This window comes from Labeo rohita, chromosome 2 (assembly GCF_022985175.1).
Source record: "Labeo rohita strain BAU-BD-2019 chromosome 2, IGBB_LRoh.1.0, whole genome shotgun sequence".
Taxonomy (NCBI): domain Eukaryota; kingdom Metazoa; phylum Chordata; class Actinopteri; order Cypriniformes; family Cyprinidae; genus Labeo; species Labeo rohita.
In genome coordinates, this window is record NC_066870.1 from 21,246,632 (window position 1) to 21,259,888 (window position 13,257).

At 35.8% G+C, this 13,257-nt stretch overlaps 1 protein-coding gene across 1 annotated transcript in view; it reads left to right on the forward strand.

Annotated features, from left to right (window-relative positions):
• yes1 (YES proto-oncogene 1, Src family tyrosine kinase) overlaps window positions 1-13,257 on the forward strand; it is a 36,022-nt gene that overhangs the window by 19,582 nt on the left and 3,183 nt on the right. The window contains exons 3-11 of the mRNA XM_051134443.1: window positions 892-991; window positions 1,424-1,522; window positions 2,867-2,970; window positions 3,074-3,223; window positions 5,644-5,799; window positions 6,823-7,002; window positions 7,995-8,071; window positions 8,869-9,022; window positions 11,339-11,470. Of these exons, the coding sequence (XP_050990400.1) occupies window positions 892-991; window positions 1,424-1,522; window positions 2,867-2,970; window positions 3,074-3,223; window positions 5,644-5,799; window positions 6,823-7,002; window positions 7,995-8,071; window positions 8,869-9,022; window positions 11,339-11,470 (1,152 nt within the window). The remainder of the gene's footprint in view (window positions 1-891; window positions 992-1,423; window positions 1,523-2,866; window positions 2,971-3,073; window positions 3,224-5,643; window positions 5,800-6,822; window positions 7,003-7,994; window positions 8,072-8,868; window positions 9,023-11,338; window positions 11,471-13,257) is intronic.

Sequence of the window (13,257 nt, forward strand, 5' to 3'; positions counted from 1 at the left end):
GAATGAAGTGTATGTAAACTTGAACTGGGTCATTTTTATAAATGTAACTATTATTTTCTCTTATGGACTATACAGTATGCAAACATCTTTTATGTGAAATACAGTATTCAGGTCAGTACTAAATAAAAAATAACACGCATTTTGTATGATCCCTCTTATTTTAGTAAAACAATTAACATTTTGCAGATTCTGCAAGGTGTATACTTTTGACTTCAGCTGTAGATGTAGAAAATGTTATTGGTAATGGTATCAACTACTGCAGTTTTGCAATTGTAACAACCCTAATTACTCATCGTCAGCACTTTGCCAGCAGGTTCAAACCTGATCCAATTGAAAAGCCAAACAGAAGAAACAGCAGCGCCCATGCACACGTCATACCCGTTAGGCTTCTTGACTTGGCAGATCAGTGTGTGCCTGTCTGTGTGTGGCATAGCGGATGTAATCAGCGGGTCGGCCCTCTGTTCTTCACTAATGGATAATCTGGTCTCGGGGGCCTGCTTAGGTTTAATCCAACCCACTCCTTTTGTCCTGCCTCCCACTCAAAACCATCTCAGCTCTGCCTACTTTGTGTCAAACTGGGCCATCCGTAAACCATGCTGGTGAAAATCCCATTGTTGATGTAGTGAAGACAAAGAGCGAGCCGGCTAATGATAACTGACTACAGAGACGACCGAGCCAGGAACAAAAATCAATGCACACGTCATTCAGCATGTCTATAACTGCTTAACCAAACTCTATTATGTGGCTGAAATAGCATCTGATGCTGCAATTTCGAATGAAAAATTAAGTTACTTGGGAACAGCTAACTAGCTATTAGCGTACTGTTATCGTATTGCTTGCCTGAGCCTGTGATTTGCGTCTTTACACAACCCCAATTGATTTTTCTTGCAGGCGGTGTAACTTTCTTCGTGGCCTTATATGATTATGAAGCCAGGACATCAGATGACCTCTCCTTCAAGAAAGGCGATAGATTTCAGATCATCAACAACACGTGAGTTGCTTAGTTTTTGCTCATACACTCTTATCATCCGACATATTTTAAGTATTTAGTATATGTATGTTTGTGTATGTATGCATGTCTACAAGAAATACATTTTGGCTGAGATTTATTTATTTCCTTTTTAATCCATCATTGTATTCCAAGTTCATCGAGGGCGAAATCTGTCTGGGTTAATGCGTTTCCATAATGGGCCATCTGTTCATCCACCAGCCAGGTTTAGCTTTCAGTAAATGCTCACAGCTCAAATTTTTCCCAATCTAATGACCCTGGCGTTTTAATCATACACCTCAAATTCCTTCACTTCCCTGCATTTTTACTTTGTTGATAACACGGCCTGCAAACGCTTGTCAATAAATTGTTTTTGGTTTGCGGTGAAGGACGTGAAGCTGATAACTCGGTTGTATCTTGTGTTTCGGCCCACAGAGAGGGAGACTGGTGGGAGGCTCGTTCCATCAACACGGGGCAGAAGGGCTACATTCCCAGCAATTACGTGGCCCCTGCAGACTCCATCCAAGCGGAAGAGTAAGTAACTCCTCTCCTCCTGTGCTTATCCAATCATCTCATCCCTTCACACCGTAATTAAGAGAGCGTGATGGTCGGTCACACGTACGCCCGGAGCGCTGGTGCTGACAAACACACCAACAAACGCGTGACTGCAAGACAAAAGACTCTCTCTTTTTCAGATACAAACTTTGTCTGTCTCTTTTTCAGTATTACTCCCTCCAGTTTTAACCAGTGATACTTTTACAATTTCAAGTCAGTTTTTGGCTTTTCAAAATGTCGTTTAAATGTAGCCAATATTTCATCATCATATTTGTTCATGAAAGGTTTTTGTAAATATATTCTCTGGTTTAAGTTCAATTAATTTCTGTGAAAACTATTCAAATGGTCTTTTCAGTTAATCATTTCTGATGTATTTGTAAAAGTCTTTGTGTGGCTTTTTTCACACACAATGTTGAACCGAAGATGTGTTTATTGGTTCATATGAATTCAAATTAATGAACATGAATAAATATCAATCTTGACTGTGTTTTTTTTTATCTCACAATTCTTATTCTTTCATCGCAGTTGTGAGTTTACAACTGTGAGTTTACCAGTGATAAAACTCTTATCTGTTGGGCTAACTTTTCATTAAAGAATCCTGGAAAATAACAGTATCCAGTTTTGAGTTGTAGTTTAAATTATTAAAAAAAAAATTAAAAAATATATATTTATAATATATAAATATATTTATATATATATATATATGTGTATAATATTGTTTTATTTTTTATTTTTTTAGTAGTTTTATTTATTAATTTAATTATTTATTTATTCTTTCTCAATTATCTGGGCACTAAACTAGTTTCCACCACTGAATAAAAGAAAGTAAATTGCGTCTTTTTCTCATAATTACATTGTGATTGAGTTTACAAGTGATAAAATGCTTGCTTGACTTTTTTTTTTTTTTTTTCCTCAGAATTATAAGATCCAAACTTGCAATTGCGAGTAATTGTCAGAATTATGAGTTTATATCTTGCAGTTCTGAGAAATGAAGTCATAATAGCGAAATATAAATTTGCAGTTGCGGGTTATAAAATCAGAATTGCAAGATATAAACTCACAATTGTTAGTAACAAAGTCAAAATAATGAAATAAAAACTCAGAGTTCAGATTCTGCTTTTTTCTCACAATTGCTTTTTATTTCCCAGCAAGTTTATTCATTTGTATTACTGTATATTTCTCACAGTTTATATCTGTAATTTTTTGCTGCTTTTTTTTTTTTTTACTAGTTGAGTTTTCATCAGACTGCTTTTTATATGCTCCACAAACTCAGCTTTAACATGGCTGGGCAAGTGGTTATTTTCATTTATTTTTATCTCACAGATGGTACTTTGGCAAAATGGGTCGTAAAGATGCTGAGCGACTGCTACTGGTTCCTGGAAACCAGCGGGGCACTTTTTTGGTCAGAGAAAGTGAGACCACTAAAGGTAAGTGAATCAATATCCGTCTTAAGACGTGTACAGCACTTGTACACAAAAACAAACCAAAGCAGAAATGTTTTAAATCCATTCCTCCCTTTCCTCCTGGCAGGGGCTTACTCTCTCTCAATACGGGACTGGGATGAGATGAAGGGAGACAATGTGAAACACTACAAAATCCGAAAGCTTGACAACGGAGGCTATTACATCACCACAAGAGCTCAGTTTGACACTCTACAGAAACTGGTGAAGCATTACACAGGTTAGCACATTCAGTTCAAACAAAATTGTTTTTTTTGTATCTTCTTTCAAATGGACAGAGGCCCTGAATCTCAGTCAATTGGAGATGGCAGGGTGGTGATTTGAAGCTTAGGGGTCTCACTGTGACTAGCGCTAACAGGTGCCCGACATCTGCTGTGAGAAACGTGTCCCTGTTCACTCAGACTGTCAGTTAGTCTTGGCCTAGTTTCCACAGGAGAATGTCTGAAAGGGCTTTTGACATCGACACCTCTTTGATCTTATGAGACGTTACGTGAGCGTCCTGCCACAGCTCTGTTGTTGTAGCTGACGTCAGTCCCCTCAAAGGAAAACCATCAGATTCTTCTAATTGTGGTTTTGGTCAAGCCGTCAACCCAATGTTATGTTTACCTCAGCGGTTGAACTCTCAAGGCAGGATTACTTGATATAAACTACATGGCAAAAAATATGCAGATACCCTTATAATCAAAGGTTTTGGCTTTTCAGCTATGCTCATTGCTAGCAGGTCCATAAAATCAATCATACAGCCAAACAATCTCCTTAGACAAACATTAGAAGTGTACCTATTCTGTTCCAGCTTAACAATTCACCATGTATAAAGAGAGATCCATATAGAAATGGTTTATTTGGTTTAATGTGGAACAGCTTGACTGGCCTCCACAAAGCCCAGCGCTGTTTTTGTAGTTTTAAAAATACGCTTGATTTTAAAAACACATTTCGCTCTTAAGATCTGTTGCACGCCATCCAGTTGTTTCTGAACATAAAAACATTCTTTGTTGTGAACACTCCAAAGAAAAGCATCTGACTGACTTCAACTAGCTGCTTTTTCATTCAAAGTTTAGGGTCAATAAGTTATCAATATTGAAAACAGTTGTGCTGCTTAATATTTTTGTTAAACCTATGGTATGGCTTTTTTTTTTTTTTTTCAGGTTCTTTGGTGAAATAGAAAGTTCAAAAAAGAAAGTTTGTGATAGAAATCATTTGTGAAATTGGAAATTAGGGCTGGGTTTTAACACGTTTCATTTGAATCAATTTTGATTCACAAGATTGCAATTCGAATAGATTCCGATTTGATTCTAAATTGATTATTTTGGATATATATCAGGTACAGAACAGCAAATTTTCTCAAGGAAAAGAAAATCTCTAAACTGATGCTGTAAAATATACATGAGAGTCAGTTGAAGGTTAAAATGAACTGATTTGTATACAAACACTTAAGTTACACTGAATTAAGTTTTTATAATAATAAAGTTACAATACTAACTTTACAATTACAATACTATATTTCTACTCCAATTTGTTTTTTGAAATTTAAACATTTAAATGGTGAAATATAGACATTTAAATGGTGGTTGTCATAAGAACTTGACGTTTAATCAAATTAAATATTGAAAAACAGTAAAGAAAATTATGAATATATGATACATATGTGATACATTGCATCAGAGTGCTTGCATAAGACAGTATATGAGTTTTTTACTTTTTTTTTTGGACATGATCTTTTTACATACTTTCAGGCACTACAGTGATCTGTCACTCCACATTAAACACCAAAAAACAGCATTTATTGTTTGAATACTGTAATAAAATGGAAAAAATTTGAAATCTGACACTTTGCTTCATATTAAAGTAACAAAGCACAAAGCTTATTGCGATTCATTAACTGAAAACAGGCCAGACTATTCCATTTTTAGGATTTAAGAATTTATATAGTTTCGTAAAAATTAAAATCGAGTTTTTCAATTCTTTTTTTTTCAGTTTTTTTTTTTTTCCCAAATTTCTTTTTTTAAACCAAGCCCTATTAGAAATGTCTTTACTGTCACTTTCACTTACATTCCCACTAATAAGTGGATTTAATTGTTCTGTGAGGGGTTTCGTGCAACCTGTCCCAAACCCGAGGGCCATTGAAAGTAACACATTTGCTGTTCAGATTCATTTTATCTGAAGAATGTCAAGGCTTAATGAAAGGCCATCCGTCCTTGTCTGGCTCTCACTGTGAGACCCGCTTCGTAAAGATTTCAATCGTTTAGTTGAAAGACAGTGATTAATGTGCTTTATGGCTGGATAATGGATTAATTAATGACTTTTACCCTCACCCAGGTCATTTTGTAGACTTGTTCTTTTGGTCTCCCCTGTTTTATAAAATTTGTGAAAATGTCACACCTATTCTACATATATCATTTTAATCAACACTTCTCTTACTATTTGTTTTCTAAATGATGTTTGAGTTACAGTTACAGTGCATTATGTACTGATCTAGGGATTGAGATCCAGTTGTTTTGTATTAAAGGGAGTGTCTGTTGTCTGCAAATGGGTGTTACAGGCATAATATACCTGACATCTTCAGGGAAAAGCAGTCCTATTCTCATAGCGTTTCTGACCCTGATGTCACTCTTATGTTTGTGTGTGTGTGTGTTTGTGTAGAGCATGCAGATGGGCTGTGCTACAGACTGACCACAGTGTGTCCGACGGTGAAGCCCCAGACTCAGGGTCTGGCTAAAGATGCTTGGGAAATCCCACGAGAGTCACTGCGTCTGGAGCTCAAACTGGGTCAGGGCTGCTTCGGAGAGGTCTGGATGGGTAAGACAAATGCGCATACAATGCACTCAAACTCATTCTCTGAAGCACCTGGCACACTTTACCCCACAAACTAACATTTTGTTAAATGTTTCTTCAGTTGATATTTTAAAATTATGCACAAAAACGGCTAAATTAAGATGCCCACTGACACATCTTAACCCACTCTCCTCTACTGTGAATTTCATTTACATCTGTTGCTTTCACAAATGCAGCACAATACTCTGAGCTGTGAAGTGGTTTATTGGGATCCATTGTCTTTCGTCGCTGTTCTTAAAGCTTGTCACGCTGCAAGCTTCAGCATGCCACATTATAGAAAACAATGTAGGGAATTCCATTTGTGTGTGTATGTTTGTTTCAACACGCATAATAGATTACACATAACTGTTTTGTCATCAGCTGGCAATCTGTGTCATTGCCGTTAAAACGGTTTTCTCAAAACCATCTGTCCAGGACTGGCAAAGTAACATCTTCACCTGTTTTGTAAGATTTCTTAAAGGGATAGTTCATCCAAAAAAATACAGTTTGCTGAAAATTCACTCTCCTTGAGGCCATTCAAAATTTAGTTTGTTTCTTCCTCAAAACAGGTTTGGAGAAATTTAGCATTACATCACTTGCTTAGTGAATGGGTGCGATCAGAATGAATGTCCAAACAGCTGATTATAGTGCCACAATAATCCACAAAGCTTATTTACTTTTTTATATGTATGTTTAGAATTATTTAGGCTGTTTTTATATTTTGCTTTTGTTCACATGTACGTTTTACTGTCACATTTGAGAATTAACACTTCAGATCTGATTCTTCTGAATTACTACCCAGATTGCGCATAGTGTTTTTGGCGTAGCTGGTGGAAATTTTTGAGTCTGTGAATTGTCGGAACATTCACTCCCATTTCAACAAATGTTTCTGAAGATAAGGAAAGCCTAAAGGCTGAAGACAGCGGTTTTCGAATTCTCATTTGTGGAAAAACTGTCAGTGCTTTCCTTTGCACTTTTTTTATTCTTACTTTTTTTTTTTTCCTCTAGGTACATGGAATGGCACGACTAAAGTAGCTATAAAGACTCTGAAGCCAGGCACCATGTCTCCTGAAGCCTTCCTGCAGGAGGCCCAGATCATGAAGAAGCTTCGGCATGACAAGCTGGTGCCGCTATATGCTGTTGTGTCCGAGGAGCCCATTTATATTGTAACTGAGTACATGGGCAAAGGTAACTTGCATTCTTGTTTCTTATTCCTGTATTTTTATTTGTACGCTGCAGACAGTTCAGACAATCCAACAGCATCTTGACCCATATGCATCAATAATATATTGTTTGTTTGTTTTGGTAATTGTTTTATATTTTTATTGTGCTTTTGTCACAACAAAATATGTAAACACCAATCCCCAAATTAAATTATAAAATGTGTTTAAGTTGTAAAAACATGGAATTATTTTAGAATTTCTAAAATGTATATATATATATATATATATATATATATGTATATGTATATGTATATGTATATGTGTGTGTGTGTGTGTGTGTGTGTATGTGTGTGTATTTTATTTAGTTATTTTTTATATTATAATTAGATTGCTCCAATATTATTACATATCATCATATATACACTGTCATTTAAAAGTTTGGGATTAGTAAGATTTTAATGTTTTTTAAAGAAAGTTCCAGCTATTGAAAAATACAGAAAAAAGCAATATTATTTTAATGTACTTTCAAATATATTATATTTCTGTGATGCAAAGCTAAATTTTCATCAGCCATTATTTGTTTTATTATTAATGTTGGGAACAGTTGTGCTGCTTAATTTTTTTTTTTAGAATTTTTTGATGAATAAAATGGTAAAAAGAACAGCATTTATTCAAAATGGAAATCTTTTCTAACAGTCTTTACAAGTCTTTACTATCACTTTTTATCAATTTAACAGATTCTTGCTGCATAAAAGTATTAATTTCCTTCAAACAAAAAAAGAAAAAGAAAATGTACTGATCCCAAACTTTGAACAGTAATGTAGCAAAAGCAGCACAACTGTTTCTAAAACTGATGATAAATCAGCATATTAGAGTGATTTCTGAAGGATACATCATCATATAGTTCAATTAGTGTGGTTCATATCCTGTTTTTGAGCTGTTTTTAACTTCACATTTTCAGATGTTTAAAATTTAAAAATGTTAAAAACTGCTTTACTTTCTGCCTCTGTCTTTTAGGGAGTTTGCTGGACTTCTTGAAGGAGGGTGATGGCAAGTACCTCAAGCTGCCTCAGCTGGTAGACATGGCTGCCCAGGTGAGAGAAAACCCCAGCCACGGTCCACTGTTAACCAGCCAGCTTTGCTTTCCATTTCCACTTGTAGTAACACACAGCTGCCCAATCATTAGCAGAAGCATGTCACAGTGAACCTGGACGAGTGGCATCTCCCAGAGCGGCAGGGTTTCCGTTTCAGCCTCCATCTGGCTGTCATATTTATTTAATATCTGATATGACATCCTGCTGCCTGTGTGTCTCTCCCAGGCACTATGATCCTCATTTCCCGCCTAATGCCTGGAGCACTTAACCGCCACTCCTATGGGGCCACTTCACTTTAATGTGTCTACTCAATTCTGCTCTGTTCGCTTAAAAAGCTTGCTGTTGCTCTCTCACGTTCCTCTTTCCTGCTGCGAGCACGCTCTCTCTCTCTCTCTCTCTCTCTCTCTCTCTCTCCTCCCTGGGCACCCATCGCTGCCGCATTGCTTGGCTGAAGCTTCAATCCCCCTCTCAAATCTCAGCTTGTGAGACAATGCTTATGAAAGCCTTTTGGACAGTTTTACAGTCTGAGATTGTTAAATTCCCTTAAGAATTTTCTTCCTCTTCTTCTTTCAAGCTTGTGTTTAGCAACCTGTTTGGTTGCTTTGTCGATTTTGCCCATAAGCTGCTATATGAACGTTGGTTAAACCAGCTTTTCAAGCACTGAAGCTTCCATCATGTGCCACCTCATCTAAACCCAGCGTTTCAACACCCCCTAATATAGGACTTCCGTGACTGGATATGACAAGTTGGCTTTTATAGGAGTTTCTGAAGACTTGATTTCCTGTCATCTTATCTAGATTGCAGATGGCATGGCCTTCATCGAGAGGATGAACTACATCCACAGAGACCTGAGGGCTGCTAACATCCTTGTGGGAGACAATCTGGTCTGCAAAATCGCCGACTTTGGCCTGGCTAGACTGATTGAAGACAACGAATACACTGCTAGACAAGGTACGTGGATGGAAATGCAATAATAACATGTTCTATAGTTAGGTCTGAAACTATAATTACTTAATTGCCTGGTCATGCTTTATCTGATATTAGAAATAAATCAAGATTATTACCCACATTAAATTCCAATCACGTATAGCCTTCCGACTAAGGGAATTTTAAGTGAATGTAGACAGTTTTTGGCGTCTCTTTCCGGTGCAGTGGTGCGTTATGTGAGCAGTGCATTCTAATGTTATAATATTGTAAAAAATGATATTAATATATTACTAGAATAATATTCCACTCAGGTTGTGAATGAAAAGTGGTTGAGGAAAGTTAACCAAAATGATTTTTTTTCTAATGAATTTCTTTTACGAAGCATTAAGGCTAATTATACATTTTATTCTATAATTATGATTCATATAAAACCAAAGCTTTGAATTGAAAATGCAAACCTTTTATCTGAGTAAAAAGAAAAAAAGAAATGAAAGTAAAAAAGTAAAAGTAAAAAAAAGTAAAAAGAAATGGCCATACACAAAATATGCATGGTGAAATATGTAACTCACCAACTTTCGCTGCAACAACGCTGCTATTGGCAACAAAGCTGTTGTGCTGAAAATTACAAGGCAATCACCATCTAATCATGCAGAATTACCTCACTTACTGTCTGAATCTATCATCTCCCAGAATGCATTATGATTGCATAGAGCATGTTGACTCACCTACATAAATGGTGAACGATGATTTTTTTTTTTTTTTTTCCCCACCTGCAGGGAGTCTTGAGAGCCCCTTTTGGGCAGTAAAGTAAATGGCACATTATACTACAATTCTGTAGGGCCCTATAATTTCCACGATGGGGAAAACACGGACGGGATCGCGGAATAAAGTCATAAAAATGGAATTTACTGAATAACGCGGGATGTCAAGGAATTTGTCAAAGTTTGAATGAATTAATCAAAAGTAGGTCATTACACTTAAATCAAACTGCAATATGGACTAGTATCTGTAAATATTACGCCACAAAAATACCATTTAAATATAAATCCTGCATGTTCTGCGTCTCTTTTTTTTTTTTATGAATGGAGCAGACGAGCGGTTTTGTTTATTACACACAGTGAAGCGCACGTGAGCTCACTGTGATTTCAGCGTCTGTCGTCTCACTAAATGAGGACATAAATACATGAACAATATTGCTTACTTCATGAGCATTTAATCGTTCCATTTTAGGAAAACTAGCGTTATATTATATACACAGAAATGTAAAGGTAGACACGGCAATCTGTCAAAATAAAAGTCCGGTTTAACTTGAAGACATTGTGCCAGATATATATTACTAGTATTACTACTACTACTAAAATGAAACAAACATTATTTTTTAGGGTATATTCACACAACATTTCTTCCATGTTTTAATTTTAATAGTAAATTCCCCTTTGTTTGCCAAAAAAAGGTTTGCTTAATTTTTAATAATTAAAAGATAAATGAAATTACTGTTTTTTGCCTTCATTTGATAACCAGAACATTTTAAATACACAACACAGTATTTCTAAGGGTAAAAAAAAAAAAAAAAAAATTGTATTTTAAGAATAAATTTGAATAAATTAGGTATGCATTCAAATAATTAGACATGCTAAAACACAGAATTTGATAACAATAAAACATATGGTGAGAAAAAATAAAAAATTTCATAGTGCCCTTTGTTAAACCTTTATTAAATTTATTTGAAATTGTATAAGTTTCATGATTTTAATTAATTAGACATGCTCTTTGATTAATAAAATTTAATTTAACCATTAAAAAGGAGTTGGGAAAAATTAAAAAGGGAAAAAACAGAATATAGAAAAATTAAAACGGAAAAAATGAAATTTAGAAAAAAATAAAACGGAATTTGGGAAAAAATAAAACGGATTTCATAGGGCCCTAATTCTGTGCTTTGTGCATGCAACTGTATTTGTAGATGTTTCACTAATGATCTTTCATGATTGATGAATCCACGTATTTCATGTTCTCTGATTTGACACTTCATTGGTTATTACTGACTAACCTGTTAATGAACTCACCTGTCAGAACACTTCAGATCAGCATATAAACTCCAGACCCATTGAGCTGTAATGCTTATGGAGGTTAAAATCCGGCTTGTGTCGTGTCCTGAACCCATGAACACTCTATCAATGGGTTAAAATGGCAAAACAATTCTTTTTTTGCCACTTATATTCATTGAATTAAGTAAAGTGGAAGTCTGCGGGATGTTTTAAAATGCTGACGTTTGCTTTGCTTTAGTAACAGTCATTGACGCTACTGCAGTAATTTGGAGAATGTGTGCCATTGTTCCTTCAGGAGCCAAGTTTCCAATTAAGTGGACTGCACCCGAAGCAGCGCTGTATGGACGATTCACCATCAAATCTGATGTCTGGTCCTTCGGTATCCTGCTGACTGAGCTGGTGACCAAGGGCAGAGTGCCATATCCAGGTGAGAAATATTACATTTGATTCAGCAGTAAACTTTTTTTTTTTTTCTTTACGGCTTTTTTTTTTTTTTTTTTTTTTTTTTTTTTCTCTTGACTCTTTCATTTTAGGATAACACATTTTATATGGTTTGAGGTAAACTTCCATGTGTATTTAAAAGGATAGTTCACTCAAAATCATCACCCTCATGATGTTTAAAACCTATACGACTTTGTGCCTCCATTGAAAATACATGTAACCAAAACTAAGATCTAACAAGGTCATAATGAAATCATAAAATGAATCCATATGAATCGAGTGGTTTAATCCAAGTTCAGAATATGTGAAATATGCAAAAGCTCAAATGTGCATGTGTGACGCACAAGATCAAATGAGGTATGTTCTAGCATGACGCATGTATATATTATTTGTGAATCAATGCTTAAATTAAATCTGTTCATCATATTTTTAACAGGACTTATTAAATAGAATTAAACCACTTGATTCATGTAGATTCATTTAAAACAGAAGATCACTTCCAGAATTAAAATTTTCTGATAATTTACTCATCCCTTGTCATCCAAGATGTTCATGTCTTTCTTTCTTCAGTCGAAAAGAAATTAAGGTTTTTGAGGAAAACAAAGCGAACGTGCAAAGAAAGTCAAACACCCTTTACAAAAAAAGGTAAAACTGAAGACGAAGGATTAGTCACGTATGACTTTTCTAACATGATTACGCAATCATGAAACTTAGTTAGGTTTCATTAAAAATATCTTAATTTTTATTTCGAAGATTAACCAAAGACTAATGGGCTTGAATGATATAACAGAAATGTCATATTTGGGTGATCTACGCTTTTAATATGATGCACAAGCAGTACATGTGCTCCAGACACACCTGAACCAGCTAATCATGGTCTTCAGGTTTACTCAAAAATTACAAGCAGGTGTGTTCAAGCAGGGCTGGTATCCAGCAGACCTGCAGGTAGGTAGATCTCCAAACTGAGATTTGCAGATTCCACTGTGCCCCCTACTGGAGCAGAGAGGCACTGCTGGGTGTGTTATTACTACTCTGAAGGAGCCATCTGCCTGAGGCAGGCATGAAGGACTGACTGGGCACCAGTTCTTATTTACCACCATCTGTCCCTCACACGGCCCGGTCTGTCATTTGTAGTCCTTACCTAAAGCCTCTCACTAATGCTGCACATCACAAACCCAGTTAGGCTTTCATCAATCATTCAGTCGTACACTATTAGAGTCAGTCCATTATTGATAGACATCTGCTTTCATGCAGAGCACTAGACGAGGCTGGATTAATGCAGCAACTTCGCTCGAGTGCCGACAGTGTGGCTTAGTGGTTAAAGAACTGGGCTGGTTGCCAAAATCTGGTAGGTTTGAACCCCAGTAATAGAGAGCCTTAAAATCTCAGCATTTCAACCTTGAGCAGATGCCCTCTGGATGCAAGTGTACACTGTTCAGGCATGAATTATTTCATAGCTTTGATAGTGTAAATACTGGAGTCAAAAAGTTTATAATCTGTAATATGACACAGCTTTGCCTTAAAGGGACAGTTTAACTCGAGATGAAAATTCTGTCATTTTTTTCATCATATTTTTGATGAAATCCAACAGCTTTCTGACCATGCATAAACAGCAGCATCTGGAAAGGTAGTAAGGACTAGGGCTGCAACGATTCCTCGATTCTACTTGAGTATTTGATTTAAAAAAAAAAAAAAAAAAAAAAAAAAAAAATTGATTGCATTTTGCCTGTGTTGAGTAATCGGCAAAAAAACGCTATTATTATTTATTATAAC